The sequence below is a fragment of the Gloeophyllum trabeum genome, assembly GCF_000344685.1.
Source record: "Gloeophyllum trabeum ATCC 11539 unplaced genomic scaffold GLOTRscaffold_00003, whole genome shotgun sequence".
NCBI classification, from domain to species: domain Eukaryota; kingdom Fungi; phylum Basidiomycota; class Agaricomycetes; order Gloeophyllales; family Gloeophyllaceae; genus Gloeophyllum; species Gloeophyllum trabeum.
This window is the reverse complement of record NW_006920412.1, coordinates 1,793,633-1,820,476: the sequence shown is the minus strand read 5'-3', so window position 1 is coordinate 1,820,476 and position 26,844 is coordinate 1,793,633. Positions and strand designations below refer to the sequence as shown.

At 53.6% G+C, this 26,844-nt stretch overlaps 15 protein-coding genes across 15 annotated transcripts; 9 read left to right on the top strand and 6 right to left on the bottom strand.

Annotated features, from left to right (window-relative positions):
* Window positions 1–702: 702 nt before the first annotated feature.
* Window positions 703–1,620, top strand: GLOTRDRAFT_114740 (uncharacterized protein). Its single transcript, XM_007865315.1, has 2 exons — window positions 703–877; window positions 925–1,620. The coding sequence occupies exon 2, from the start codon at window positions 937–939 to the stop codon at window positions 1,192–1,194; it is 258 nt and encodes an 85-aa protein (XP_007863506.1). The 5' UTR covers window positions 703–877; window positions 925–936; the 3' UTR covers window positions 1,195–1,620.
* Window positions 1,616–2,816, bottom strand: GLOTRDRAFT_114739 (uncharacterized protein). The gene is made up of 3 exons (XM_007865314.1): window positions 2,392–2,816; window positions 1,790–2,337; window positions 1,616–1,729 (listed from the first exon to the last, which is right to left on the bottom strand). Exons 1-2 carry the CDS (start codon window positions 2,767–2,769, stop codon window positions 1,969–1,971), a joined length of 747 nt encoding a protein of 248 aa, XP_007863505.1. The 5' UTR covers window positions 2,770–2,816; the 3' UTR covers window positions 1,616–1,729; window positions 1,790–1,968.
* A 1,605-nt stretch (window positions 2,817–4,421) lies between these two features.
* GLOTRDRAFT_126770 (guanine deaminase) lies at window positions 4,422–6,321 on the top strand (the record flags this gene model as incomplete). Its single annotated transcript, XM_007865313.1, has 7 exons — window positions 4,422–4,688; window positions 4,752–4,780; window positions 4,842–4,968; window positions 5,027–5,102; window positions 5,159–5,178; window positions 5,256–5,768; window positions 5,827–6,321. The coding sequence occupies 7 exons, from the start codon at window positions 4,422–4,424 to the stop codon at window positions 6,319–6,321; spliced, it is 1,527 nt and encodes a 508-aa protein (XP_007863504.1).
* Window positions 6,322–6,620: 299 nt separating this feature from the next.
* GLOTRDRAFT_72537 (uncharacterized protein) lies at window positions 6,621–7,258 on the top strand (the record flags this gene model as incomplete). Its single annotated transcript, XM_007865312.1, has 2 exons — window positions 6,621–6,932; window positions 7,007–7,258. The coding sequence occupies 2 exons, from the start codon at window positions 6,621–6,623 to the stop codon at window positions 7,256–7,258; spliced, it is 564 nt and encodes a 187-aa protein (XP_007863503.1).
* GLOTRDRAFT_57100 (uncharacterized protein) lies at window positions 7,179–11,965 on the bottom strand. Its single transcript, XM_007864855.1, has 20 exons — window positions 11,589–11,965; window positions 11,292–11,540; window positions 10,815–11,227; window positions 10,617–10,770; window positions 10,459–10,561; window positions 10,249–10,405; window positions 10,129–10,195; window positions 9,985–10,075; window positions 9,825–9,934; window positions 9,683–9,774; window positions 9,413–9,629; window positions 9,084–9,352; window positions 8,928–9,022; window positions 8,676–8,870; window positions 8,439–8,620; window positions 8,300–8,381; window positions 8,082–8,245; window positions 7,890–8,033; window positions 7,771–7,838; window positions 7,179–7,716 (listed from the first exon to the last, which is right to left on the bottom strand). Exons 1-20 carry the CDS (start codon window positions 11,868–11,870, stop codon window positions 7,353–7,355), a joined length of 3,498 nt encoding a protein of 1,165 aa, XP_007863046.1. The 5' UTR covers window positions 11,871–11,965; the 3' UTR covers window positions 7,179–7,352.
* A 187-nt stretch (window positions 11,966–12,152) lies between these two features.
* GLOTRDRAFT_126767 (uncharacterized protein) lies at window positions 12,153–13,630 on the top strand (the record flags this gene model as incomplete). The annotated part of the gene is made up of 4 exons (XM_007865311.1): window positions 12,153–12,822; window positions 12,872–13,314; window positions 13,369–13,530; window positions 13,568–13,630. The coding sequence occupies 4 exons, from the start codon at window positions 12,153–12,155 to the stop codon at window positions 13,628–13,630; spliced, it is 1,338 nt and encodes a 445-aa protein (XP_007863502.1).
* GLOTRDRAFT_57097 (histone-fold-containing protein) lies at window positions 12,338–14,547 on the bottom strand. The gene is made up of 9 exons (XM_007864854.1): window positions 14,474–14,547; window positions 14,399–14,422; window positions 14,136–14,340; window positions 13,975–14,079; window positions 13,802–13,924; window positions 13,560–13,746; window positions 13,369–13,507; window positions 12,872–13,314; window positions 12,338–12,822 (listed from the first exon to the last, which is right to left on the bottom strand). The coding sequence occupies exons 2-6, from the start codon at window positions 14,408–14,410 to the stop codon at window positions 13,721–13,723; spliced, it is 471 nt and encodes a 156-aa protein (XP_007863045.1). The 5' UTR covers window positions 14,411–14,422; window positions 14,474–14,547; the 3' UTR covers window positions 12,338–12,822; window positions 12,872–13,314; window positions 13,369–13,507; window positions 13,560–13,720.
* A 161-nt stretch (window positions 14,548–14,708) lies between these two features.
* GLOTRDRAFT_72529 (Thioesterase/thiol ester dehydrase-isomerase) lies at window positions 14,709–15,918 on the bottom strand. Its single transcript, XM_007865310.1, has 3 exons — window positions 15,261–15,918; window positions 15,069–15,209; window positions 14,709–15,014 (listed from the first exon to the last, which is right to left on the bottom strand). The coding sequence occupies exons 1-3, from the start codon at window positions 15,832–15,834 to the stop codon at window positions 14,788–14,790; spliced, it is 942 nt and encodes a 313-aa protein (XP_007863501.1). The 5' UTR covers window positions 15,835–15,918; the 3' UTR covers window positions 14,709–14,787.
* Window positions 15,919–16,482: 564 nt separating this feature from the next.
* On the top strand, window positions 16,483–16,899 carry GLOTRDRAFT_9823 (transcription initiation factor IID; the record flags this gene model as incomplete). Its single annotated transcript, XM_007864593.1, has 3 exons — window positions 16,483–16,534; window positions 16,596–16,693; window positions 16,753–16,899. Coding segments are annotated over 3 exons (297 nt in total), but the record flags the coding sequence as incomplete, so codon positions are not given.
* A 297-nt stretch (window positions 16,900–17,196) lies between these two features.
* GLOTRDRAFT_35766 (uncharacterized protein) lies at window positions 17,197–17,771 on the bottom strand (the record flags this gene model as incomplete). The annotated part of the gene is made up of 4 exons (XM_007864664.1): window positions 17,197–17,279; window positions 17,340–17,498; window positions 17,558–17,614; window positions 17,675–17,771. The coding sequence occupies 4 exons, from the start codon at window positions 17,769–17,771 to the stop codon at window positions 17,197–17,199; spliced, it is 396 nt and encodes a 131-aa protein (XP_007862855.1).
* Window positions 17,772–18,582: 811 nt separating this feature from the next.
* Window positions 18,583–19,892, top strand: GLOTRDRAFT_137018 (uncharacterized protein; the record flags this gene model as incomplete). Its single annotated transcript, XM_007865309.1, has 5 exons — window positions 18,583–18,885; window positions 18,941–19,085; window positions 19,136–19,269; window positions 19,326–19,577; window positions 19,641–19,892. 5 exons carry the CDS (start codon window positions 18,583–18,585, stop codon window positions 19,791–19,793), a joined length of 987 nt encoding a protein of 328 aa, XP_007863500.1. The 3' UTR covers window positions 19,794–19,892.
* A 21-nt stretch (window positions 19,893–19,913) lies between these two features.
* GLOTRDRAFT_57089 (uncharacterized protein) lies at window positions 19,914–21,279 on the bottom strand (the record flags this gene model as incomplete). The annotated part of the gene is made up of 3 exons (XM_007864853.1): window positions 19,914–20,650; window positions 20,711–20,909; window positions 20,965–21,279. The coding sequence occupies 3 exons, from the start codon at window positions 21,277–21,279 to the stop codon at window positions 20,013–20,015; spliced, it is 1,152 nt and encodes a 383-aa protein (XP_007863044.1). The 3' UTR covers window positions 19,914–20,012.
* Window positions 21,280–21,363: 84 nt separating this feature from the next.
* Window positions 21,364–22,459, top strand: GLOTRDRAFT_72517 (ribosomal protein S5 domain 2-like protein; the record flags this gene model as incomplete). The annotated part of the gene is made up of 6 exons (XM_007865308.1): window positions 21,364–21,514; window positions 21,582–21,660; window positions 21,718–21,826; window positions 21,876–22,091; window positions 22,148–22,297; window positions 22,347–22,459. The coding sequence occupies 6 exons, from the start codon at window positions 21,364–21,366 to the stop codon at window positions 22,428–22,430; spliced, it is 789 nt and encodes a 262-aa protein (XP_007863499.1). The 3' UTR covers window positions 22,431–22,459.
* A 443-nt stretch (window positions 22,460–22,902) lies between these two features.
* Window positions 22,903–25,223, top strand: GLOTRDRAFT_57082 (uncharacterized protein; the record flags this gene model as incomplete). Its single annotated transcript, XM_007864852.1, has 14 exons — window positions 22,903–23,063; window positions 23,128–23,153; window positions 23,203–23,219; window positions 23,272–23,492; window positions 23,564–23,778; window positions 23,899–24,132; window positions 24,184–24,231; window positions 24,289–24,406; window positions 24,458–24,672; window positions 24,722–24,768; window positions 24,819–24,861; window positions 24,917–24,980; window positions 25,034–25,111; window positions 25,165–25,223. Coding segments are annotated over exons 2-14 (1,365 nt in total), but the record flags the coding sequence as incomplete, so codon positions are not given.
* Window positions 25,224–25,628: 405 nt separating this feature from the next.
* On the top strand, window positions 25,629–26,463 carry GLOTRDRAFT_98891 (uncharacterized protein). The gene is made up of 6 exons (XM_007865630.1): window positions 25,629–25,751; window positions 25,826–25,836; window positions 25,900–25,929; window positions 26,001–26,055; window positions 26,112–26,215; window positions 26,278–26,463. Exons 2-6 carry the CDS (start codon window positions 25,834–25,836, stop codon window positions 26,302–26,304), a joined length of 219 nt encoding a protein of 72 aa, XP_007863821.1. The 5' UTR covers window positions 25,629–25,751; window positions 25,826–25,833; the 3' UTR covers window positions 26,305–26,463.
* The last annotated feature ends 381 nt before the right edge of the window (window positions 26,464–26,844 follow it).

Below are 26,844 nucleotides of genomic sequence, written 5' to 3'. Positions count from 1 at the left end.
GGTCGGCGGGCGATGTAGAGAGCGTCTCGACACTTACCTCGTCGAGCTCACTCAGAACACATATAAACGGGTGCTAAAATGGGTTAAGACCAATGCAAATACCTTTGGTATACTTCTGACGCTCAGAGGGGCTTGTCTATAGCCATTATGCCCCTTCAGCCGGATATTCAGCCTTCGGTACTACTGATAACCATTGCATGAGTATACCATTCAGTCAGGACATTTTTACATTGCTATAAAGTACCCCGAGCGGTAAATCCCAAGGTAATAAGTTGCAAATGGCTGCGTGAAGGCCCGCCGACCGCTGCTGAAAGGCTTCAGCCACCGTCCGCTTAGTCAGCCTCGGGGATCTCGGCGACGACATTTGTGCCAGCCGTCCTATAGCGTTTCCTCCTCTTGTTCGTTCTGTATCCGGTAATAAATTAAAAATAGATTTGTATTACATAACACTGCACGTGCGCCCTAGTAAAGGAGGAGCGAGAACGCTAAGGACGGATGGTTTAGGAGCCTGGACTTCCCTATGCTGTATCGGAAATATGCACTAGCCTAGTTTGTCAGCCTGAGGGCGGGCTGCAGTCTACAGAGTCACACAGTCACAAGAAGCCATCTCGCATTACTGCATATGGGTATATTTGGCTCGAACAAACAATGCTCACGGAAACCCGATTTTCGGTTTCATATGCAAACGACTGTAGAGTACTACGTTGCTGTACCATCAAGAAGCTGCAGTTTCTTCATCTCTCCATTTGCGGATTGTAGTCTAATGAATGGCAGATATCCTTCGGACAGAATCGATCACCTTCGAGAGAGGACGTATGACCATTTATCTGCTATTTATGCGAGCAGCGGTCGAGAGTGACTAATAGTACAAGGACAAGTACGTGAACACCGCGAATTGTACGTTACAACAAACACATTCCGCAGGACGTCGACGTGATGGCCGAACAGGGGAAGTCGGGAAGTCGGGACGGCGGTGGTACAAGTAAGGAACAGAGAATGGTACACGATAAGAAGGCGGTCGTGAAAGTCGTAAGTAATCAGACATCAGAGAAGCGGTACGAAAGCCAGAAAAATGGTTTGCATATTCAGATACGAGGCACAGGATTCGGAAAGCAAGATTGCGTTCGGGAAGGGGAGTGTACACCGGTAATGGAAAGAGATGCATGGATGTCTAGGCGTTACAATTGCGTTTGAGAGATGAGAGAAGCTGTTGAAGAACGCTAAGGGACCCGCGACGATAACTGTGAATCGCACGAGCCTCCCACCGTGGATGACACTTGGGAATAATTCGCTCCAATGAGCCACCCTTGAAGAAAGAAAACGTCTAGGCCGCAACGAACCCAAATTGAACCGGGCTGGGGGTACTGGAGGAGTCTTCGTGAGGGAACTTTGTACAGATCCGAGCAGGGTCGTGAAGTGTAAGACGTGGCTGATTCGGATCGGAGAGCAAGACACAAGATGAAACGAGTCAACGTGAGGTATGCAAGGAGTCGAAGGTCGTTTCTGCCGTGAGCATCATTTTGGACGTGAATGACGGCAGTTTCCTCGAAACGAGATGCAGGTGCCACCCTTTTGAAGGCGGATTAGGACTATAAGGATGCGGTTCGATAGAAGTGGCGGTAGCTGATGTAGCCGTGGTAGATGTGGGTAGCGGAGGAATGCTTGCGAGAACAAAAAGAAATCAAGCGAGATTGGTAGATGGTTTAAGATGGTGATGTGTAGGGGTAGCCTGTCAAAGGCAGGAATGGATGAGATCACGGCGGTCATCGAACTGCAGGATGATAAATACCTTGGGAGAATGCCAACTATGCATACGTTTTAAGGAGCAACAAAGCTCCATTCCCATCCTCTTGCATAGTGGGTTGGTGGATTCAATTGCAGGACAAGACGCAATCAGTCCGTTTTGACTGAAGAACCAAATCTTCACTCAAAACCCCGTGCATCCGACAACGTTTACCCATGCCCCACTCAGAAGAGCGGGTCAGCGAATGCAGCCCCTCCCGTACCAGGGAAAGTAGGAGACTGCAGGCCTTCGTCGGAGAACCTGCCGCAGTCCAGGTCGTTGTACGAAAAGGACCGTACACTGGACAGGGGCGGTGGCCTCAGACCCGCGGGAGGGTACATGGGTAAACGAAGAGGGATCAGGTCAGGTTGTCCGGATGCCAGCGGCCCAAAGGAAACGTCTGGTAAGACCAGCGAGTGGGAGCGGAACGACTCTGGAGTCGACTCTGTCGATGAAGACGAGGACTGAAGAGTGTTCCGGCGACGCCCGTGAGGGGGAGTGACGGGAGCGATTGCCAGCGGTACGGCGGGCAAGTCAGACACGGGAGACGTTGGCTGGAGCTCTGGATTAGCAATATGAGATATCAGAAAGACGCGAGTCGAGCTCACCACGACGTCCGAGTTGTCCACCGGCAAGCCGCGTGCCACCGCAAGCGGAGACAAGGAGGGGGACCCAATGGTCAGCCTCGCCATTTCGTCGCTCGGGGCCACGTCCATGGGAGCCTCAGCCGCTTCCTGCGCGTCGTCCTGGGTCTGGTCGCGGTTCTCGTCCTCGAGAGAGTCCGCGTCAACTTCGCGTTGGCCGTCGAGGACTCTCCACCACTCAATATCGGCCAAGACGCGTCGGCTGGCCGTTTCAGAGCCAGACGTGCGTCGGGGGACGTGTCCGTGCGTGCGCGTCGCGCCTGCGCTCCCGATCGACGGGTAGGGTGCAGAGCGGGCTGCGCGGATGGAGGGGGACGAGATGGTGCGGCGGAGGGAGGGCATCGCGGGCGGGGGCGTCGTCGGGGACGGTGGCTGGGACAAGCCTGGGGGGGACGGAGGGAACAGCGGCTGCGTTGGCAGAGCTGCAGGAGGAGGAGGGATGCAGGGCGAGGAGGTGGGAAGGTGAATATATAAATTCGAGATGTGAAGGTATGTGAAGTGCGGGAACTGCCACCATTTTTGAAATCACACCTATATCGAACGGACGCTGCCTTCGCAGAGGCGCTCGTTTCTCTTCGGGTTTTGCGCGACTTTCATTTCGTTTCAATGGCAAAGAATGCCTTTGTCTACGACGGAACAATCCATTTTATGCGCGCTGCGAAACCGCGCAAGACAGAGTTTGTGTCTCGCCGAAGAGCGACAAAGGGCGCCTGGCCCGACGTCATCCGGTCTCACAGCGTGCGAGGAACGGTTCTTATGCCAGCGCATCGACGCGTCTTGTGCCGTTCCTGAGCGTCGCGACAAGCTACGCTGCCTGCGACAGCCTTCCCGAGCAATCAGCTTTCGCGTCCGTAATTATACGCCTCATCATTCCCCAGCTTCCATGCGACGTCGATGCCACCCGCGATTTCGTACAGACCGTCTTCGCTGTCGCATTAGCTGCTCTCATCAGGCTCATCGTCCGGCTCTTGGTACATGTCGTCATTGCACCCTCCATTACTCACCTGATTTTATTCCGGCCACTGGTGCCTAGCGCTGTCGCCGCTAAGCCTGGGGGGCAGTCCCCCCCTCGTCATCATGGCGCAAGACAAGCAGCGCATGAGAGACGTGCCACGACCGCCGGGCTCACAGGCCATGTCTGCTAGCGTACCGAGTAATCATGATGCGGCTCGCGCAGAGCTCACTATCGATGCCGCGTGGTGCCGACAGCAGCGACGCGCCCCCTCGCCATTTACGCGCTGTAATCGTCTTCAGAACGCGTCTCGACGCGTCGAGCAGCGCCCGGGAGCGTGTACACCTAATAAGACGCGTCAAGACGCGTCGCCCGAGTCGCAATGAACGCGTCTCATTAGGAGAACCGCGCGCGCCACCGCCGCGTCCTCCCGACTCCTTCACACGCAGATCCGGCTGCAATCAATCTGCGCTGCCAGCCAGCGTCCGGACGGGCGCACTGACAATAAGCTACTCGGACGCTCTCAAACCGACTATTAGTAGACGTAGTGCCTTTGCTTACAATTCTGAACGCCGAGAGCCCCGGATAGTGTTCGACAGGGACGCGTATATATACCGTTGGAGTGACACTAGATGTGGGAGGACTGATTTGCCTGGGCACGAGGCGGGAAGGGCATATGCTTGTGGATACTGGCGCTCACAGCAATTGCCAATAGATGACAAGGTATTCAGGCCAGGACCGCGCCCCAGGAAGGTTTGATCCAGTATAGAGCCCGGTCACTGTGAAGGGTATTGGTGCGAACGCATGGCCGCGCGCAGGGACGGCGACAAGAGTTGTAGGCCGCTGTAGGTCCTTGTATATTGCATCCAGCGTCGACTACGTTGCCGACGAACATTGGGACGAAAGAGCGACAAGGCAGCACAGCGAGCGGAGTCTGAAACGCTATCAGCAGTCTCATTACAAGACAGACTAATACCAAGTAGCAGCGTTCCTCGGAGCTCCTATAGCCCTTCTCGCCTCCTATCCACAGAACCAGATACACATGTCCGCAGCCCGCACCCACCTTTCATCCACAACCGTCTTCCACGGCGCCCTCGTCAACCCCCTCGACCTCCACTCCTACCAGGCCCTCCCGCACGCCCTCCTATGCGTCGACCCCTACGGCGACATCGCCTGGATCGAGCCGCACGTCCCCGACGCCCTCGTCCAGGACGTCATGGCCCGGAAGGGCCTGGTGGGAGACGACGTCCAGGTCGTGCAGCTCAAGAAGGGCGAGTTCTTGATGCCGGGTTTCATCGATACGCACACGGTGCGCTTTCGCTCGTTCTTCCGCTGCGGAGCGAACACTAATCAGCGGAGCGTTACGGAATAGCATGCACCGCAGGTTCCGAACATGGGAGCGTGAGTGACGATGCTCCGTCCATCCGCTGCTGTACTGAAGCTGAAGGCAACGCCGTCCCAGGGGGCAGCAATATGAACTGCTCGACTGGCTCGAGAACGTCACGTTCCCCATGGAGTCCCGTTTCTCCGATGTGGATTTTGCCAGGCACACTTACAAGACCGTCGTCCGAAGAGTGATTGATTCCGGCGTGCGTCTTTCCTTCCATCACCAAACTTAACGGCAAACTGATTCTCTCCCGTCGCCAGACGACCACTTGCTGCTATTACGGCACCCTGCATGTAGAAGCAACCAAGGTCCTCGCAGATATCATCCACGAGTACGGTGAGTGCCGATCTGACCCTCTCCTCCCCGCATACGAATTCTTAGCGGTTCGTTAGGTCAGAGGGCCTTCGTAGGGGTAGGTGAGCCCCTGCACTATGCACCGACGGGGAGATCATCCGGCTGAACGTCAGACCGCCCGTCTGCGCCCGTCAGAAATGTAACATGGACCGCAACTCGCCCGACAACTACGTCGAACCCTCCGCCGAGGCATCCGTGCAGGGCACCAAAGAACTCCTCGAGCACATCCGGGGCCTGCCTCCGCTCACTTCCCCCAGACCGGCGCATGACACGGACCGTTCCCAACTGGTCCATCCGATCCTCACCCCGCGCTTCGCGATAAGCTGCACCTCGCCGCTGCTCACCTCCCTGGGGCAGATCGCGGCTTCCGACCGCTCGCTCCGGATCCAGACGCACATCTCCGAGAACCTGTCCGAGATCGCGTTCACCAAGTCTCTGTTCCCGGAGTGCAGCTCGTACGCAGACGTGTACGACAAGCACGGGTTGCTGAGGCATAATACGGTGCTTGCGCATGCGGTGCATTTGGAGGACGAGGAAATAGCGCTGCTGAAGGAGAGGGGCTGTGGCATAAGCCATTGCCCTACGAGTAATTTCAACCTAAGGAGCGGGATTTGCAAAGTTGGCGAGCTGCTTGATCGGGGCATAAAAGTGAGCACCTCCGAATAGGTATCATGATTTATTCTAACCGGTGCTATCTTATTCATAGGTAGGCCTCGGTACAGACGTCTCAGGCGGCTTCTCCCCCTCGATCCTCGCAGCGATCCAGCACGCCTCGATCGCCTCGAAGGTCGTCTCCTTCCAACACCAGCCGGGGCACGCCATAGCTGTGCCCCACCACCTGTTTGTAAACCACAGCCCGCTCGCGAACAAGCAGCTGCCCATCCCGGCGCTGCTGCACCTCGCGACGCTCGGCGGCGCGCAGGTGTGCGACCTGCAGGCGCGCGTCGGGTCGTTCGCGCCGGGGAAGGCGTTCGACGCGCTGCTGGTGAGCGTGTCGAGCGCGGCGGGGAACCCGGCGGTGTGGGGCGTCGAGGTGGACGAGGCGCTGGGGATTGAAAGGGGGATGGGGATGAGTAAGGAGCAGCATTTGGAGAGGATGCTGGAGGCGTTCATGTTTTGTGGGGATGATAGGAACATTTCGAGGGTTTATGTGCAGGGTAGGGTCATTGGAGGCAAGGAATGGGCGGCATCTCAGCCCTGATGTATACCAACAAATTAGAGGAATCTCGAGTCTTGGATAATTAGTTGCACAATGATAGTATGAGTATTCTGTCTGCAACGGGTGGGGTAAGTTGATGCTGGGTAGAACCCGTGACAGAAACCTGCACAGATATTCAGGCTGACTGTATGTTTCTTGACTTCCACGGGGGCGGGGGGAGGAGAGAGCGACTGTGTGCTGCTCATTGTCCAGCGTTTTGACGACGGAAGATCGGGCCCGGACCTCCGGAGCCCTGCGCAAGTTGTCGTAGAACATTTGCAGCAGCTTCACGCAGACTACCGATGCAGTCCTCTGCACGACGCCTCTCTGCGCCGCTGGCCCGCTGCTCAAGGCGGCACATCCACTGCTCTGCCTCCGCTCGAGACCTCGTCGGGCCCCCCGACCCAGTCTCCAACCTGCGCCCCGTCTACTACGACGACCCCCTTCCCGCCCCCGAGGCGAAACCACGCCCAAGACTGCGCCATCCGTACTCGCTCAGGGAGTTCTCCGACCCCGACGTGTCGACCGCGGAGCCGAGCATCCACGACCTCGAGCTGCAGTACAAGCTGCTGAGGCAGCAGACGGACGCATTCAACCATGCGTTCTGGACAGACGTGCGTGCGCTATGTCTGGCCTCTCGCCCACACAGGCTTACCTTCATTTCCTGGTTACTACTTCTTTATAATAGAGCAACCTCCGGTTTGAATCTGCCAAAGCCACCATCCTGCAGAGCCTCCCCTCCTCCAGCACGCCCACCGACCGCGACACCGCTCTCACCCACTTCTACCAGCAATGGCTCAACCAGGAGTCCGCGCGGCAGGAGGAGTACACCGCGGAGTGGCGGCGGCGCAACTGGGACGGCATCGTCCTCGCCGCCCGCCTCGAGTACGCCAAACTCAAAGCCAAGTTCTCCGGCGCGGGCGCAGATTCGGACGCATGATAATCACAACATGGAAATAAAAATACAAGGGGTCTGCAGTGCTTAGGTGTGGGCGCCGGGCGCAGAGTTTTTGCTAGTTAGGTGGAGGGGGCCATCAGTCCTCCATAAACACATCCCCTTCCGTATTCCCGGACACGTCCGCCTTCTCGCTCTGTCGGGCCTGCACTAAATGCATCACCCGCTCCCACATCCCGTTCTCTTCAATGCCGGCGCTGATAATCGCATCTCCCTCCTGCCTGTACTCCTCCACGAGCGCGTCGACCCCGTCGGGGTCCATCCCCGGGAACCTCGCCGCGATAACCTCTTTCGACGGGGGCTTTGCGCACGACGTCGGGTAGAGGACCGCGGTTCCGCCGTTTCCGTAGACCGCGCAGAGCGTGATGTACAGCGCCGTGTCCTTCAGCCGGTCGGTGACCTCGTCATCGGAGAGGCCACTTGTTTGCTTCAGGGCATCCCAGCTGGAGGGGTTCGGTATCAATATGCATACATCTCTTTGAAAAGCAAGGGCATACTCGTCATGACTGTAGATCCTTCTCCATACGGCCCTCATGGCATTTTGTACTCTGACCTCGGGTAAATCCTACACCAAAAATCATGAGTGTCATCCACGAACTTGACAACGTCCCCTTACCTTGGCTTCGCTCAAGATCTGTAGCGCAGTCGAATAATCGTATATCTCATGCGCGGTATTATCCTTCAAGGTCAGCAGATCGACAATATCCTCGACACTCAATGCTTTCCCCTGCAGAAGCTGCCGGACGAGGTCCTTGAACACCTGGGCAATGATGAATACCCGAGACTAGAAAGAATATGCAGAACGTACTCGTAATATAGGTTTTCGACCAGCGAGAGATTTCGCGGTCACGCGCGCAATCATGTCCACCTGTGCGTCTAGCGACATCTTGCCGTGATGTGTCGACAGGATGGCTTTGAACTTGTCGCGAAGGTTTTCATGCACGCTGATAAAGTCGAGGCCGTCATGGAAGGCTAAAAGGATATGCATGAGGTCCGGAGCTACGTTAAGAACCTTTTCGAACAGACCGCTAAGCACATCCTCATCAATCGACGCTTCAGGCTCATGAAGCCGAGCCAGTTGCGACAATTTGCCGATACTCAGCATCAACTGCAGGTTCGGAGCATCAGAGAGTACACGTTTTAGTACCAGGCCGGACCAACTCACATGCCTGACTTCCAGAGTACTCTCCTTCTTGGCCACCGACAGAAGAGCTTGCGACGCAGCCCCGTATCTACTCTTGCCCATGTCTTTGATCCACGATATGGCAGGGTTCGGGCGGTGCGAGAAGTACAGGTCGATGTAGTCTCCGTATTCTTCTTGCTGAGCGAACAATGTCCGAAGCTCTCCTAAGCCCACGGCTTGTCAGTGCAAGGCGACCAGAGGGATACAGCGCGGACCGACCGTTTTCCACATACCACTGGAAGAGCTCTATGGCAAAGGCTTCACGGAAACGATCCAGGCATGCTCGGATTTTATCAGCGTATGGATTCTCTTCTGGAGGATACACCTTTTCCTTGTGGCACAGCGATGCCAGACTCCGCAAATCGTGGTAATGCTCTGCAAGAGCGAATGCCTTGTCCGGATACCCTATGCGTCCTGTAGATAATGATGCTGGTCAGAACCGTCAAGGGTCGCGGAGGCACAGAAGCATACGTATTGTATCGAGAATGGTGGGCCTCGACTGCGTGAACCGCTCTTCCAAGTCCATCCTCTCCTTGTCGTTCCCAGGCTGGTCAGCGGCCACAGGACTCCAAAGTCACCGCCGTTAGTTCCCTATACAAGCTGGAGCATATACCACAGCATGCCTACCTCTGAAGCCACTGCGTTCTCTCCGTCATACAAGCGAATAGGAGGAATCCTATATCCGGGATTTGCTTTCTAAGTTCTTGCCTGGTATACCCAGCAGCAGACCCAACTTCTGCAGTGGGCGCCTCGACTATCTTCGCTGTCATATTGAACAACTCGAAGAGGATATCGATCATAGGCGGGGCGCTAGTCCACGGGTTGTACATAGGCTCTTGGACGCCGTAAGTCGCCCCGTGCTGTCGGCGGTAGGCCATAGCTGAGTCCAGCACCATCTAGCAAGTCGATAGCGGACGTTGTGAACGCAGCAACCGGAGGAAAGGTCATAAACGTACATATACAACCCGGTTTGCCTCGGTCAGAGCTCCCAAGAGATTCCTGTTCATCTCATAGGATGATCTCCGAGTGACGTCCATGACATAGACCATCAGCCGACCTAGATCTGCAACTTTGCTGCGGAAGAAGGCACGATCTGGGTCGTGATGCTCTTCGTTCAGGTCATAGAAATAATTTCGGATGCCTTCCGCCAGCACACTGTGGTGTAGACCAGCACTATATCCGAGGGGTTTGAGGGCATATTCAGCGTTGGTAACTAGCGCACATACGACTGGAACTTGTTAAGCATTGTCCAGAGCTCGAGCGCGGCGTGTTGCTTCTGCGCATTGCTCATGAGTTGTTGCCGGCACGCTTGTGAAACCTGGTATGGTGAGTCAGGACTCGAGTAGCAGCTAGGATACACCGGCACACCTTGGGCAAGACGGCATTATCATTAATGAACTGGATGAGGAAGCCCAGTAGTTCCTCGCGCCCCGATAATTGCGCCTGCATATCGACATTTGGTCGTACAAGAGTAGGATCTAGTGAGCGTCAGATAGGCGATAGCCCTAGAGTTTGAATTACGCCCCACCTGATCCCAGAATGCTTTCGCTGAGCTGGATTGCTCCAGACATAAGGCTCCCTTCGTCGACATCAGGAGGGAAGCTGAAGCTAAGAGGATTCTAAAGGCGACGGCTCAGGAACTTAACGGACATTCAGAACCCGGAAGCGCTACCTCAGGATTCGATCCGTAGAGGACAGCTTGAGTCATAATGGATTTGATGATGTTCGCTTCACCTGTCCTATACAAAGGGTTCAGATGAATCGCAGACCTTCTGCAGTAGAACATACGTACTCGGCATCAAATTCATTGACTTGCTCCATGTCGACCATCACTTTCATGATAGTCGTGGCAGTCATAATCAGTAATTCACTTGCGTGTTCTACAGCGCCGAGGCCCAGAGTACGATCGGTGGCGGACTTCAACGCGATGCGATCACGGTAGGCCGTATCTTCAAAGGACAAGTTAGTGGCATGTTTGAGAGTGTGAGATATGGCAAACGACCTCTCGCGCATAATGCAACTGCGTCACCAAACTGGACGGCCATCAATTCACCGCTGGCCAACAACTTCATTCTGGCGTGCATTGGAGCGCCAGAGCTGGAAGTCTAAACCGAGGCCATCACTTCGAGCTATTGCGATTCTGAGGGAAGATTAGCATACCGTTTGGTATGGCACAATGGCAACTTTCTCCACGGTCAGAGTCTCCCCAACAAGCGTTACATGCGCGACAAAATATACTCGGCGGGGGAATGTGCTCCTTTCAAGGTCGTATTCTGTGCCGGCGTATGAGCAGAGTATCACCAGTTTCCCTGACCTACGAAATCAACGTATGTAGGCACGGAAACAAGTAGTCCTTACTTTTCGACAGCCAGGTCAAGGAGTTCCAGATCAAGGTCAATATCTCTTGGAGGGATATTCGACCAAGACGTCCGGCGAATAGCAGTGCGGATTTTACCCATGGCATCCTCGTCAAATACAAGCTCTTCCCAGTCCTCGGCGGTCATATTCCACTTCTGGATCCGAGTATCTACCAAGGCCCAAACGTCCCTGCCCGTCTCGTCACCTTTGCCCAAAGCAACTGAGCTTACGTAGCCACCTTCAGCCTGAGGGACTGTCGGTGGGGTCCAAAGGGAGGAGAAATACTGAGAAAAGCCGGGCGCTGACTCGGGTCGGGAGAATGTGTGGTGCGAAATATGATATTTGGAGCCTGAGGATGTGACTGTTAGCCGTAGCAATCGTCCACTGGATGTTGAAGCGACATATGTGACAGCCTGCCGCAGGACATCAGCATTAAAACCAAGACCTTTCACCGCGGAAGGGGCGTGGGGCACTCACGTCTGATCTGGTCAGGGTAGTAACTGTCTCTCCAGAGGCAAGTTTCAGCTGGATGGAAACATAGTGCTCTCCACCAGCAAGTCCAATAGCAATGCTATCCCAGAATCGAATCTCGCCGGAAGACGCGATGAGTATTAATCCTGGTTCACGGCCTGAGCCGAAGGGCACTAAGACATGCAGCGGCGTAGTTCCCAGAGCAAGGTCGGGTGGGCAGGAGAAGATATAGCATGTTGGGGTGCCTGTCAAAGCCTAGGAAGAATTGTTGTATTACACCTACCCATGGTTAACGAAACATACCTGTGCATGCTGCCACACGAAGCACGTTAGGGCTGTTGCGACAACTGCAAAGCCGGTCGATGCGTCAACGTCTCCCGAATACGCATCCCTATAAAAGTCCGCGTTCTTCAGGACCTGTTTGACTTCCACGGGTAGGTTCGCATAGAAGATAGCGGTTAATTCGTTGGACCTGGCGAAGACGCCCTCAGCTCGCAGCATCGAATCGACCGATATTCTGCTTCTGTCCGTATCAGAAGTCATAGATACATCATCTGCAACTGAGGATAGTCTGTCTGGTGACATTGCTGCACCCGCGGGTGTGGCGCGACGCGACGCGGTCAGGCTGCTTCCAGGCCTGGATGGACGTGTAGAACCATGGGAGGGGGATCGGGCTGCTCGCTGGGAGTGTACTTGGCGCGTCGACCTTCGTGGTGGAGCAGGAGAAAAAGACATGATATGGACCGAAGGAGGAGAACCAGGAAGATGCAGAGGGACTTAGCGCCTCACGAAGGTTTGAGACGCGTCTGAGCCACACCAAACAACCCAAAATACGGACTTGTCCACTCCGCCCACTTGCTCTCAGACATGCTCGGCGTTGAAGGCTATGGCAGCGACAACGAGACCGACCAGGAGCTTGACGGGCCTTTTTCTGCCTCAGTTGCTTCAAGCATTGCTAAAGCACATTTGCAGCAGCCCCAGAAGACCTCTGGCTTGAACCTTCCTCCTCCCGCTAACGCGAAGGCTTCTGGTTCCAAGGGTACAGGCAGCGGACTCTCACTGCCTCTTCCCAAGGCCAAATCGACGCAAAAGAAGAAGAAGATTACCATCGACCTTCCGACCTTGGACGATGATGACGAGGATAACGAGGATAAACCCCTGGCCAAGAAGCCTCGCCTGGAGAGCGGTGCGGGCTCGTCAAAGCTCTTGTCAATGTTACCAGCTCCAAAGCAGAAGGTGCCGCTACCACCACCTAAAGAACGGGTCTTAGGAGGTGGACACGGCCCCGGGCTCGTGTTCAATACGTCTAGTCATTCAGCTACCGACTCTACCGACCAGACCGCTGATGATAATGACGAGGACGCTGGGACGGAATCGTCCGCTGCAGCTCCTAGTGCACCTTCTATATCGTTTCTGCCTGTATCTCTGCAGAAGGGGAAGCCAAACATCTCAACCGAAGGGCCGCCACGAACCGCACCGAAGGTGTTGTCTACACCCAGAGTGTCCGCCGCCCCTGCAGTGGATTTCTTCTCCCTAGGTATCTTGCTCCATCTGTAGCCTATATATACGAGCTCATACTTGTGTAGGTTCATCAAGCAGTTCACGACGTGACACAGTCTCCCCGGTTCCAGCTGGACCCTTAGGATCATCCCAACCTTCTCCTCTCCCCAAGATTCCTACCGGCATCTCATCCGCTCCCAAGGTGGACGACTTCGTCCCCCCGGAGCCAACGCCAACAGATCCCTACCCTGGCTACTACCTGACGCCTACTGGGCAGTGGGCAGCCTACGACCCGGACTATTACAAGAAATTCTACGACAAGTGGAAGCGCGAGTACGACGCTCACGTACGGGCATTGGAGAAGGGTCAAGTAAAGGGATTCGAAGGTCTGAACGAGGAGGAAGCGCAGGAAGTCAACGCTATAGCGGAGATGGAGAGAGCAAAGAAGGAAATCCAGGAAAGAGAGGAGAAGAAGAGGTTGACGCAGGGTGGGGACGAGGCTCCCGCTGCTCCGAAGATGAATATCAAGGTGCGCACTATGTATTCGCTCTAGTCCATTTGACTAATATCCTGGCTTGCGTAGGGTGCTGCTCTAGGTGGTCGTGCTCGCTCGAGACATCAGCTGTCGACCTTGCTTACGGAGGCTTATTCAAATCGCAAGGCATTGGAGGAGAAAATTGCTCAGGGTAGGCGGAATAGGAAGGAGGCAGGAATGAAATATGGTGGCTATCTTCGTGTCCCTCTTGTAAGGCACTTTGCTGACCCTGGCGTTAGGCTTCTAGTCATTCATTCAAATATTCCTCATGGTGTTTTCGTCTCGACCTATATATTGCAATCCCGACTAATGAGACAAAACATAAGACACAAGGACCTTATTGTACAGATAAAATGGGAGATATTAGACATGTACAATATCATGTAGTATGAACAACGGTCTACTTTGCAGTTGCAGAAGAGAACTCTGCGAACGCCCATCAACAATCTGAACACCCTGTACATTGAACCGGAACACTCACTAGTGACAGACTTCGTTCCCTCAGAGATAGCATGCTTGGCAAGTTCGCCTGGGAGGATGAGGCGGACCGCAGTCTGAATCTCGCGCGACGAGATGGTTGACTTCTTGGAGTACGAAGCCAATTCTGGACGAAACGGTCAAAGACAGCTGCGAACTCCGGCGACAGCAACTTACTTGATGCCTCCGTAGCAATACGTTCGAAGATGTCGTTAACGAAGGAGTTGAGAATAGCCATAGCCTTGTTCGAAATACCAGTGTCGGGGTGGACTTGCTTCAACACTAGATGCAGCTGTGCATCAGACGGCGGATGGGGTGGCATGCGAATCGCTACTTACCCTTGTAGATGTAAGAGCTGTAGGTCTCCTTGCGAGCCTTATTCCTCTTCTTCTTCTCCCCATCAGCAGGGGCAGCCTTGGACTTCCCCGCGGTCTTCTTGGCAGCCTTCGCCCCTCCCTCCTTAGCAGGAGCCTTGGAGGCTGTGGACGCTGGGGCCTTGTTGGCGGTGGTGGAGGCAGGAGCCTTGGAAGCAGTGGAAGTGGGCTATAGAAGCGCTTCCTTGTAAGCAATTGAGATCCATTGAATGTGGCAAGGTCCTTACTTTGGGAGCCATTGGAGAATGTAACTGTTGACGAATATCAACAAGAAGTTCGACAAGAGAGAGCAGTGTACGCACTGTATTGGACGCAAAGGTAAGCTCAGAGGCTACGGGGGGTGGTGGTGATAGTGGTCGAAGGCGAAGGTTGAGGTAAGAGCAGAGCGCGACGCGACGCGTTATAAGGATGGCGGGGTGGCGGAGTTGTAAATTCGGAGTCACGTGGTCCCGTTTACCGTCAACAGAGCAAAGCCACAACCGCGTTCTGACGCGACGTTTCACGTGGGACGCGTCGATCTTCCCTCGCACAAGCTGTGGTTTCTCACAGCTATTCTATCTGTCCTATATATCCTGGTGCAATCCTGACACGCTTCATGTCGAGCCAACAACATTATCTAGGCATATAACAACGTCCCCGTCATACCAACTACTCCGTCTGCCCCCTCCGCCCACAAACGCATGGTCGTATTCCCGTTCTCTGCGACCTGAAGAGTAATCGGTTGGCCAACCACGAGCGGACTAACAGCGCGGTACTCGAAATCCAGGAACTGGGCACCCTGCTTATACATGGTCGCAGTCTCTAGCATCATTAACGCGGTCAAGGGCCCGTGAACCAGCCGCTCTGTAGCAAAAAAGGAGTCAGTAGAGGAGAACTCGTCTAGCCTAATGCACTGACCCGGATACCCTTCTCGTTGCTGAGCGTAATCTTTGTCAAGATGGATATAGTGGCCATTGAACGTCAAGGCTGAAAAGCGGAACAGCGTCGTGGGGCTCGGAGTATAAGTGAACGAGAAACTAGAGGGCGGCAGTTTCTCTGCTGTTGGCTTGCCCGTGAGGTCAGCTCCTTACGCGCTAGCACACGACGCACCTAGCTTTGGCCTAGACGCCCTCTTTCCAGTGGTAGTAGGCAGGTAAACATGAGTCCTCTCCTCTTCAATGCATACTTCGTCGCTCCCAGCCTGCTGAATGGCGATCTTCTGTCTTACAAAGACCATTGGACTGCCTTTCTCCAGACCCTTATGTTCTACAGAGCCGACTGTGGATGTCGATACAGCTTTCTGACCGATGACCAAAGGCTTCTTCCACACCATCCTGCCCCCCGCCCACATCCGTCGCGTGTACGGTTCAGGAGGACAGAAGTCGGCATCCGTGCCATCCCAGCGGAGATCCCGTTCAGGATTACGAGCGTGGAAGAACACAAGATGGTGGCCGTATCCCAGGTTCTGCCCGTCGCCAGGAAGTTGCCTTGGACTCGCCGTACCATCTCTGGTAGGTAGAGTCACATACAGATCCGAAATGTGATCTGAACTTAGGGTCTGCGAGACTGTCAACTGCTTGCTCGAGACAGACTGAGCCCATTGTTGGATCTTATCGGCCGCGATATGGAGGGGCTTATTCTGATGACATCGCCTGTATATTTGGGGTCTGAGTAGAGAGCTCATAGCTATATGATCAGACTCTCCGGCGTAGACTGTATCATAACGAGTGCGAGGTGATGACCTTGAATGTCGGGTTGGGGGAACGAGAACATGTACAGGTGCCGACGCCCAGGGGTGAAGCGATTCGTAGGATGCCGTGGTGCGCTACGTTGGAGTTCTCACGCTCTGGAAGCTCGCGCGAACGCCTGAGTGGCAACAACTGGACCTCCAATTGCCCAAATGTCCTATCCTCCTCCGTACCCCCATCCTTCAGGGCAGCACCATTATCCCTACGCATCATATCCCGCTGGTACACCAGGTGCTTACCCGCACCCTCAAACGCCAAGTCCATACTCTACGACGTCGTATCAGACCCCGGGGGCATATGCATACGGGTCCTGGCACTACCCATACAGTTATTTTCCTCCGCAACCCGGATACGCAGCAAATGCAGCCCAACGACAACCAACACAAGCGCAGCCAGCTGCCACACAAACTGCCGCGCCTGCAGCGACAGCGACCAGTTCACAGCAGGCCCAGCCAGCTACCACTGTGCCTCAGCCGGTGACAGCAGCTGCCCCTCCACGCCAGACCACTTTCACGTCATATACGCCTGCATCCTTTCGCGAGGGGGGAACGGTTGCAGCGGCGAACAGCGGTGGGGCTACGTCCTCGCGGGGTTCGAGGAAGCAGTCCAATCTCAAGGGGTTGTTCTCAAAAGAACGTGAGTCTCCGCCTTGCTGCTGTTTTATCCTGTCACGACGTGGTATGAATGACATTCGTAGTTCGTAACCTTATGTACGGGTTTGGGGATGATCGGAACCCAGCCAATGACACCGTGAACGTGATGGAGGAAATCCTGATTGAGTATATCATCGACGTTGTGAGTGCTCTAGTTGTGCTAAGACCTCCAGCCTTAACGGCATCTAAATCCGCTACAAGTGTCAAACTGCTCTCGCTCCGACACGCAAGACACGCTTGTCGATCGAGGACCTACGGCGAGCTCTGTCCAGGCCCGCTGATGCGAAGAAACTTGCGAGAATGGAAGAGCTGTTGTTTATGCAAGAAGACATCAAGCGTGCTCGGGCACAATTCGAGGAGACTGATATCAAAGAACCGAACGCTTTCTGAGTTGCTCTGGTATGTATCTCTAGTGTACACCGTGTAAATTATCGCCATACTGTACATTACATTTTTGCCGGCTCTGTATGCCAACTAAAATCACGACCGACCTATCGTGCTCTGTCCATTTCGCCCCGCTGTGAACTCACTCCTCCATGGCCTCGCCTTGTGCCTCCTCAGCTTCTCTAGGCTCCGACACTTCTCTGCTTGTGGATCTCGTCGTCCGTAATGCGGCACCTGCATCAAAGCAAATGAGAATATGATTTAAAAATCAGACGACTGCGTCGTACCACCACTCTCGGCCAAGGGTTTTGCATAATGTTTGAGCCATTCTTCTGATTCCCAGACTAGACGGGATATCGTTAATTGTCATCGATACAGTAGGTTCAGAGAGGCAGGAAACGCACTGGCTCTGTTTTGCGGCTGCTGGAGACCCTTCATCGGCCGCGCAAGGTTGACCTTAAGCACCCTCCCGCGAAGCTCGTTCATGTCCATGTTATCGATGGCATCCTGCGCGTCCTCCGCCGACGAGTATGTGATGAAACCGAACCCCCGATGCTTGGCCTCTAGGCTTGCAAATCAGTATACTCCCGAACGTAACGCGACGCAGGGAGCAAGTACCTACCTGCTTGCTGGTACTGATTCGTAGCTGCCTGCGGCAGCTGCACCTCTATGACATCCCCTGATGGTTGCGTGAATTGTCAGTGAATCGACAAGAGATGCAGTCCGGCAATCGGCGTACCGAAGGTTGCAAATGTCTCGACGAGGACAGCTTCGTCAACATCGTCACCTAAGCCGCCTACGAAGATAGTCTTCTTTGTTCTCGTGCCTTCCTCCATGAGTTGTGCGCACCTTGGTTAGAACGCCGTCGAGCACTTTCGAGGGGAGCTACACGAGAGTAGGATTGGGTGAGGACTTGGTGTGGCAACTACGGGGCGACCTCGGTGGCTGCTGTGAGGCAACCCGGAAGCCATGCTGCGTGAGATGCACAGCCACAGAGGCAGCAGGAGGCCGGAGATTCAAATTCCCCTATCGTTATGTCCTCCTCGCCGAGATTGGAAGTGTCCTAAACGAGGTGATCTCTCCCAATACCACTGCGGTCCTTGAGCTCGAAGTTGCAGCTCATGGCTCTTGTCTTTTTGCCCTGTCAGTGACGGCTGCTCCCCAACATCACCTTATTTATGCTCGATTTACCCACTGTCGCGCGTTCATCATACCCCACAAGGGATCAGGTGTCTCAGGCTGCGATGCTCGTCTGCCAGTACTCGCCAGCAAATAGGTTTCAAACATGACGTGATTAAAAGGGGCGGCATACCCTGAGAATGTTCATACCGTTCAGTAGGACCTCGACACGGAGATCATTCGGACGCCTACGCCGTCGCTTTATCGGGGACATCTCTCGTTTCATACGCCGAGTTCGAAGACATACAGAGTCATCAAGGCAGACGGGCGGTCTGTACTAGCACAAGAGGGGTTAATAGATTTTAACTTGATCGCTGTTACCTTGCCACTTCCTCCCGCGGTGGATTTTTCCCTCAGCAGTATACGACCGTGCTTGGCCCTGACGGGATGCCGATAGTCATTTGGAGAGCTACTTAAGCCAACCTTTCTCCATGCCTCTTGGTCCATCACATTCCCCACTTAACAGCCATGCTTTCTCAGCTGCGGCTGCAGCACGAGTCCGACACCGAATCCGTATCTTCCCCCGGCACTTCTGGCTCGTTCGACGAAGATGAAGTCAACACTCGTCTTGCGCCGTGCTGGCAGAAGTACCAACGTCTCCTAGAGCGGAGAGGCATACACCTTGATACCTACAGGGATGTGCAGGATCTCTATAGGCGTGAATGCGCCGGAGCAACGCCGGAAACTCTGTCGACAATAACCCGCCAAGCAGGCTACATCCATGCGTTCTGCTGCGACGACGATAGTGCGCTGTGCCGCGACCCAGGCCTTGTCCGTAAATCCTCTTATCTCGACCCCTGCCGCTCATTAACATCGTCGTTGACAGCCCGACAACCTCTTTAGAGGAGTTAGACTTGCGGACGGATTGAAAGTCATTGTGAAAGCTGTGCATCTTTTCAGCCGGGAATATGATATCATACGATACCTATCAACTCCCGCTCTCAGAGATGATCCCATGAATCATAATATCCGTACGGCATTCATCTCACCAGCCCTTGGTCTTACTTAGCCATTCTGTTAGCTGTCCTCGACCTTATCGAGGTTCCCTGCGACTACATAGCATTTATAGCCATGGAAGAATGGCACTCGCTATTGGTGATCGATCCCCCCTCTTGCCTTCGGGCCTTCCTCGGCGCGATCCGACAATGTCTGGAGGTGTGTTCACTTCTTCGCCCACACTCCTGCCAAGGCACTCACATTTGGTATCGCAGCATGTCGTGTTCTTGCATCGACATCACATCGCCCACCTCGACATATCCATGCGGAATCTACTGACAGACTGCAATGGACGTTATGGGTATATCGACTATGAATTAAGCCGTCGGTTTGACGGAATACCGAACCCTCTACTCTGCGGAGGCCGTGGTACGGAAGTGGCGCCGGAGCTTGAGAACGGCGGATGCGGGGATCCTTACAAGGCTGACGTGTGGGCGTTGGGTGTATTCCTTCTCCGCGGCTGTAAGGTCCGTCTCGCATCGCAACAGGCGTGGATCGTTTACATTTGGTTCTTATCTCATTGCTTCCAGCTGACCGGTTACAGTATCCCTGAACTGACGAGCTTGACACGAGAAATGCTCAACCGCTGTCCCGATAATAGGCCGACAGCAGCCACTGTATTAAAGGCGTTCGATGCCATGGTCCTTCCCATTGGCGAGGATAGGAGCGATAGGCACGAATAAGGACTCCCTTCACATAGCTGCAGGTGCTCCCGACTGGATCTACTTCTGTCCTGCTGTATATATACCACGGTGCTCGTTGTTTTACCGACTCACGCATGCTGTAGTAACTGTAATATGTGTGTGATATCGCTCGGATACCATGAATTAATACATGTTCCTATACAATACAGTCGCTATACTACGGTCCCACTGATCCTACTCCAATGACTTTCATTCGGGCTAGGAGCCCTCGGGCGGCGGCGAACTTTGACTCTGCTGCTCCAATCTCTGTCTTTTCCTGGCCAGGTATCTTTCCCTCGCACTTTGCACGGACTCTTCATTATTCCGCTTGGCTGCGATTCGGGCAGTCGCCTCCTTCTCCTTTTGCTCCTTCTCTCTTGCCATCCGTTCGCGCTCCTCTTCCATCTGTTTCAGGACCTCCCTCCGCCGCCGCTCGTCGATCTCCCTTCGACTTGCAGCGGTACCAACGGCAGTGTGGACCTGCACATCATTCCCGTTCGCATCCTTCTTCTGCGATGTGGATGTTTTCAACCCAAGCCGTCTGGTATTCGGCAGAGATAGGTTCAATCCCGCGGATAGTAGTTCACGCTTGTCCACTATCTGATTATCGTCGTTCAATTCCACCTGTTTCCCTTCTGCACTCGCTAGCTTGGCCAGTTCGACATCAGACTTCGGCACATAGTCTGCGGGCTTCGAGATTGTTAGATTCGGCATGGAGGGTCCGGCGACTTTCTGAGTCTGTTCAGCATTCACAGCTGCAATAGTTTCTTCATGTTCTTTTTCCGACTCTTCGAGCAATTGCCGATAGAAATGGACCATGCCCGTGGTCAGGCCCTTGTTCTTCTTCTTCTCTTCCTCTGCAGATGCGAACCGTCGCTGTCACATACAGAATATAAGGATACCTAGAGAAGACATACCTTCGCGCCGTTTCTCTTCCTCTTCCGCTCTCCGGACTTCTGCCAATTGGTCTTTGTAAGCTTGGGTAACGAATGCTTCTTTGTCTTTGAACTCGTCGCCTTCCATCTCCCGCTCCCTCTGAATCATCTTCTCTTCCGCGCGTAAGTGGTCCAAGCGCCTGGTCGCAGCCGATTGGAGTAGCCCTGCAATGTATTTAGGCTACCAAATCTCGGTCATGAGCGCGAAGGACATCGTGCGGGTAGGGTTGACTCACTTTACGCTCTTTGGCCTCGGCTTCCTTAGCCAGCTTCTGTCTGGCCTTAGCCTCCTGCATTTTCTCGTACACTTCATCATACTCGAAAACAGAGGAGTCCAGTTTCTGCTCCTGCTCCATCTTCTTCCTAGTGGCTTTGGAGGTGCCTACATTCTGGGCTACCAGCTTCTTGTTGACTGAGGCCTTCCCATCAGCAGAAGCAGTTGGGGCTGCGTCCACATCATCGTCAAGACTGGCGAACGCGGAAGGTGGCTTGAGTGGAGGAGCTGCCCCCGCTGGCTTGGACTTATTGGTGAGGGAGAAGGAGAGCTTCATGCGATCGCGCTTCAGTTACGTAAGCCATCCAAGTCCAGTGTGAGTTTGTGGCAACTTGCCACACTTACTGCAACCTTGCTCAGCATGGCTGCCTTCGACCGACGCAGGATCAATGGGCCGGAAGAGAGCTATCCACCTGTCTTTGACGAAGATGATATCGATGATGCATTATACGCGAACTGGAAAGTCGGGCAGCCGCGGCAGGGAAGACTACCAGGCGATGTACGTCCTATATGTGCGGCATTTGTGTAGATATATCTCACTACACAAACACTCTCTGACTTCCCTCCGTGATGTATCAGTTATAAGGCCTGGTCTTATTAATCAAGCCAATGGATCGGCGTACGTAGAGACTGAGAAAACCAAGCTTGTCTGTGCTGTGTATGGTCCCTTTCCAATTAATACGTCAATCGTAACTGAGGCTATCCAAAATCGCAGCTATGGTCCTCGGCAGTCTAAGAATACCTCATACAGCGAGAAAGGACGTCTGAATGTCGAGGTCAAGTTCGCACCGTTCTCGTGCAAAAAGCGTAGAGCGCCTATACGGGTAAGCTTAGAGGTTATGCTTGCTTACCGGAAGTTGACGGTGTAGAAAGGATGCAGAAGATAGGTCCGTCGCTGTCCAGATACACCAGGCTATCCTGCCGTCTGTACGGTTGGAATTACTACCGAAGTCTACCGTCGACGTATTCATAACCATAATTGAGAATGACGGGCTGGAGAGTTGTTACGCGTCTGGTGCAATCGCAGCAAGTGCAGCGCTGGCGGATGCTGGTATCGAGATGCTGGGATTAGTCATGTCGTGCTCGAGCGTGAGTCTATCCGTTCACGTAGAGAACGCCCATCTCTCAACCTTACCACTGGTTAGTCCGTCGTGGGGAAGGAGATCTGGTTGGATCCTACTGAGCACGAAGCACGCATCGCCAAGGGCAGCTTGGTGTTTGCATGTATGCCGGCATTAGGAACTGTAACCAGCGTCTGGCAATCAGGAGAGGTGACCCCTAGTGAAGCGATGGAGGTGAGTGCTAGCATTCCATCTGACGCCTAGTTACCCATTCTCGGGTTAGTGCATGGAAGCTTGTCAGGAACGTTGTACGGACATACATGCTGTTGTATCTGAAGCTTTAGTCGCGAATGCGAGGGTCACATAGCATAAATTGAATCAAATGCGAAATCCCTCATGTTACGTCTTGCTTTGACTCGACCTTGTGGCCATAAGCAATATCTGTCCGTCTTTCTAATGGATTTTTCCAACTACTTGTTTCCCGATTGTTTGCTGCTACTTTGCGCTATGTATTCTTCACCGAAGCTCGAAGGGTTTACCGCCGGCTACATACGATCGACGCGCATGGACGAGTGATCCGGTCCACGCGTAACAAGGTCGTAAAAGGCCCGCTCTTCAACGTTCCTTGGTAACTCCTGTATTCCCTCCCGTGCACGCTTAATCATTACGACTGCTCGAACGTCAAATAACGCGCAATATTGCATGTCTACTAGGGAGGATTACTCGGCATTGAAGTCACCCTCAGGAGGCACGGCACCCCAAAGCTACTTCCCATCTCCCCCGCCATCTCGCACCTCTAATGAATCAGACGAATCCTTACGAGCCTTGGAATTATCCGAAGGTCCTGAACCGCCAGAACTCCTGACAAGAGGACGTGTTGCACGTTCCTACTCCATATCGGGATTCAATTTCGAATCCGAATTATTGCCTCTGAGCACGAGCCTCAGTGAGCCAGATGAGCGCGGAGAACCCGCTGAGAAGAATATTGGGCTGATTAGTGGTGAGTTCTATCTGTTGCCACTGCCCTCCTGTAGGGAATGCTGACCTGGAGCTTGCGCTGGAAGGGATTGCATTATGTGTGGGCATGCAGGTAAGCTCACTGGTCATAACCATTCCGACATGCAAGTAACATTCAGAAGATAGGATCCGGAATCTTGTGAGGTCATATTGCGCCTCCTGTGTGCACACGAATAACTGAGAGGTGTCAGTTCCTCTCCTGGTGTGGTGGTCGCAAATACCCAGAGTGTCGGGGCGAGCTTGCTGGTCTGGCTTGCGTCGGGTTTATTAGCATGGACGGGCGCGAGTAGTTTCGCAGAGCTGGGCTCAACTATACCCATTAATGGCGGAGCACAAGCGTATCTAGCGTACTCCTACGGGCCTCTGGTGTCATACCTCTTTGCTTGGACATCCATATCCGCTCTCAGACCCGGTATGAATCTCTTTGGTATTGTGAATATGGTCTTCCTCTCACCAGTGCATATCGCTTCATCTCTCTTCTAGGCGGGAGTGCAGTCATTGCGCTTATCTTCTCGGAATATCTTAATCGCCTCTTCTGGCATGCTACGCCTGCTGAGGTATCTCCCGACGAGATTCCTCAATGGGCGATCAAACTTACTGCAGTGGCTGCAGTCCTGTTCATATCCGTCCTTTGTGTTATGACACGAAATCTGGGTACCAGGGCGGCTGTGGCATTCACGACAGTAAAAGTGAGTGCTGTTGGAACAAAGTCGTCAGCTTTTCTTACGAATCACCCCGTCCCGCAGATAGCTGCTTTGGTATGTAAAATTGGGAGGGATACAGGAAGGGCTCCGGTTTGACTCGTTTCTACGTCGTAGATGGCTGTTACCGTCCTTGGCATTATCCAATTAGCTCGTGGACGTGCTTCATCTTCGCTACGGGAACCGCTATTTACAGGTTCCAGTCAAAGCCCTTCTTCATACGCCCTGGCTTTATACTCGGGCCTCTGGGCATTCGACGGTTGGGACCAGGCGAACTACGTTTGCGGAGAGATGAAGAATGCCGAGCGCAACCTGCCTCGAGCCATACATTCCAGCATGGCGATTGTCACGGTTTGTCTGCACATTTGCTTGCTTGACCAATGATTGTCTCACGTACCTCAGCTTTTATTCTTGCTCGGCAATGTTGCCTACTTCGTAGTGCTGGACAAGGTGAGTTATTCGGCTGCCGATTTGATATGTCTCCTGACTAGACATCCTTGCACATAGGTTACAGTGGGCCTGAGCAATACCGTCGCGCTCGATTTCGGGCGGGCCCTGTTCGGCCCTATAGGAGGGAGCATTTTCGCGTTTATGGTTGCATTTTCCTGTTTTGGTGCCCTAAACGGTAGGTACCCAGGGCTATGCGCAGTATATTCGGTTTAACATTCTGCTTTAGGAGCCGCTTTCACGTCCGCGCGCCTTATCGCAGTAGCAGGGCGAGAGCATTATCTTCCCGCTTGGTTTGGAAAGTTACACACTACCCGCAAGACGCCGGTTAACGCGATGTGTCTGCATGCTGCTATCACAGTCTTGTTCATTGCCGTCGGCGGTGGATTCCGATCCCTGATCAACTTTGCCGTCGTAGCATCCTGGGCGTTCTACTTCCTTACTGTAAGCGATACCATTGTTGACATTTCGAAATTATCTGACCTTTCCGCAGGTTCTGGGTCTGGTGATTCTCAGAGTGAAGGAACCTTTGCTAGAAAGGTATTTGGTTCTGCTTACCTTGACTTGTGGAAGTTTAAATTTGTTTCCAGACCATATAAGACATGGATAATTACGCCATTAACATTCTGTGCTGTGAGTGACCGACGTATTTGTTACAACCGTGCTCTAATCTCGGGCTGTCGTTTAGGTTGCTCTCTTCCTCCTGTGTATGCCTGTTATAGCGGCTCCGCTTGAAGCTCTTGCGGTGCTGGGTGAGGACTAATTAATCACCTGCTGTCCACTAATGCTGACTATCTCTCTCTAGGTTTCGTTTCCGCCGGTGTACCTTTGTACTATATCACCCATCGAAATAGCCCGGACGTCCAGAATTCACGAATATTCAGTGCGTGCACCGAATTTCCGACGTTCTGCCACTAACTGACATCCACTCCATAGCGGTACTTTCGTCTCTATGGGCACGTATTCGGGGCCGACCGGCTTCTGGTGCAGGATGGCAGGCGGTCGCCACGGAGGGGGACGAGCTGGAAATGTCGGAAGGAAGACGGCGGAGACCATAAACGCGGACAGCCATTCATATAGTTAATGTCGCCATCCCGGCGTATCGTAGAGTCAAGTGGATGCGGTGTGATACCACTGTAATCCTTACTAATGTGGCATCGGGCATAGATTTCTTGGACGAAGGTCAGGACGTCAGACGCCCCATGTCAGCTGTATGGGCACTTGACTCAACAAGTCCTGATGCTATGATCTGCTATGATACTTTCCGCTCTCTGGGGGACAGTTGCTTCTGCTCCCATAATCAGTTGCGATATCATGATTCGTTACCAAGTCCTGGTACTCTGACTAGTACTGTTACAACTGTAACATCCCACCGGGAAGGTCCGTAGCAGCGGGTCAACTTAGTAAGGCCGTGGACGCAGTAATCGCGCAATCGATCATATAAGAGGATGGTCTCCTGCCGCTACCGTTGCGATCTGTAACTACTACTAGCCCTTTTATCTGCAACTACCCATTGACCGATAGTACGTGTCTGGCAACCCCTACTTTCTCATTCGTACACTGATAGTAAACGTCCTCACTCTCATTCTAACCATAGATTCCGCTATGGTGAGTTACCCTTCCCCGTGGCGAGACTTCTTACTGACCGCGCCGGAATGAACGGTGACGCAGTCCGAACACACCTACAAGTTTGACGTCAAGGTAAGGATTCGCCGCGGCTTGGATGGGAGTGCACGATCCTGATCATAGCGCATTGTGCCATGTATTCATAGATGACCTGCTCGGGCTGCTCCGGCGCTGTCGACCGTGTCCTCAAGAAGGCCGAGGGTGCGTCCATTCTGTGTGCCAATCGTGTTGTGAAGCTAAGGCTCGATTACGCGCAGGTGTGAGCTCGTATGACATCAGCCTCGAGAAGCAGGAGGTCATTGTGAAGGGCACGATCCCGTATGATGATTTGCTGGCAAAGATTCAGAAGACGGGCAAGGAGGTGCGTAGTGTTTATTCTTGGGATCGGATGGGAGGCTGATTGAGTCGCGCTATGTTGGATAGGTTCGTTCTGGAGAGACTGTTGCCTGATCCTGCCCGCGGCCAGTAGATGGATATCGGAAGTTTCCTTCACTGTACTGGTATCTTTGTGAATGTCTATATAACCGGTAATGTAGCCTGAGTTTGGATTTTGTGGAACTATTGAGTCTCGGCGTGGTTGTGGCAAAATGCCTTTCAGGTCGATCATCCCTAACCATTACTGAGCAACAACGGCTATAGCGATGCCGACTTGGCGTTCTGTCAGGAGCCACAGACGGCCTCCGTCGGAGGGGCAGGTGGTATTAGACGATGCAAGCAAATCCTTTCCTTAAAGTTGACAGGGAGCGTTGTTGGTCGCGAGTCCCGAGAATAACTCGAACGGCAGGGGTAAAATTAGTATGCTTTGCTTATCCAGCAGTGAATGCCGAGAGCAAGCCGAGCAAGCGACATATGAACCCGTGCAGGAGCGAGAACGATGGAAAGAGAATGCAATAAAACAGAATACAAGGCTGAAGAAATGGTGCAGGCTGGCGAGTGGTTTGCATGGCAGGAACCGGGCGAGTGGATAAATGGATCTAGAATAGATCTGGA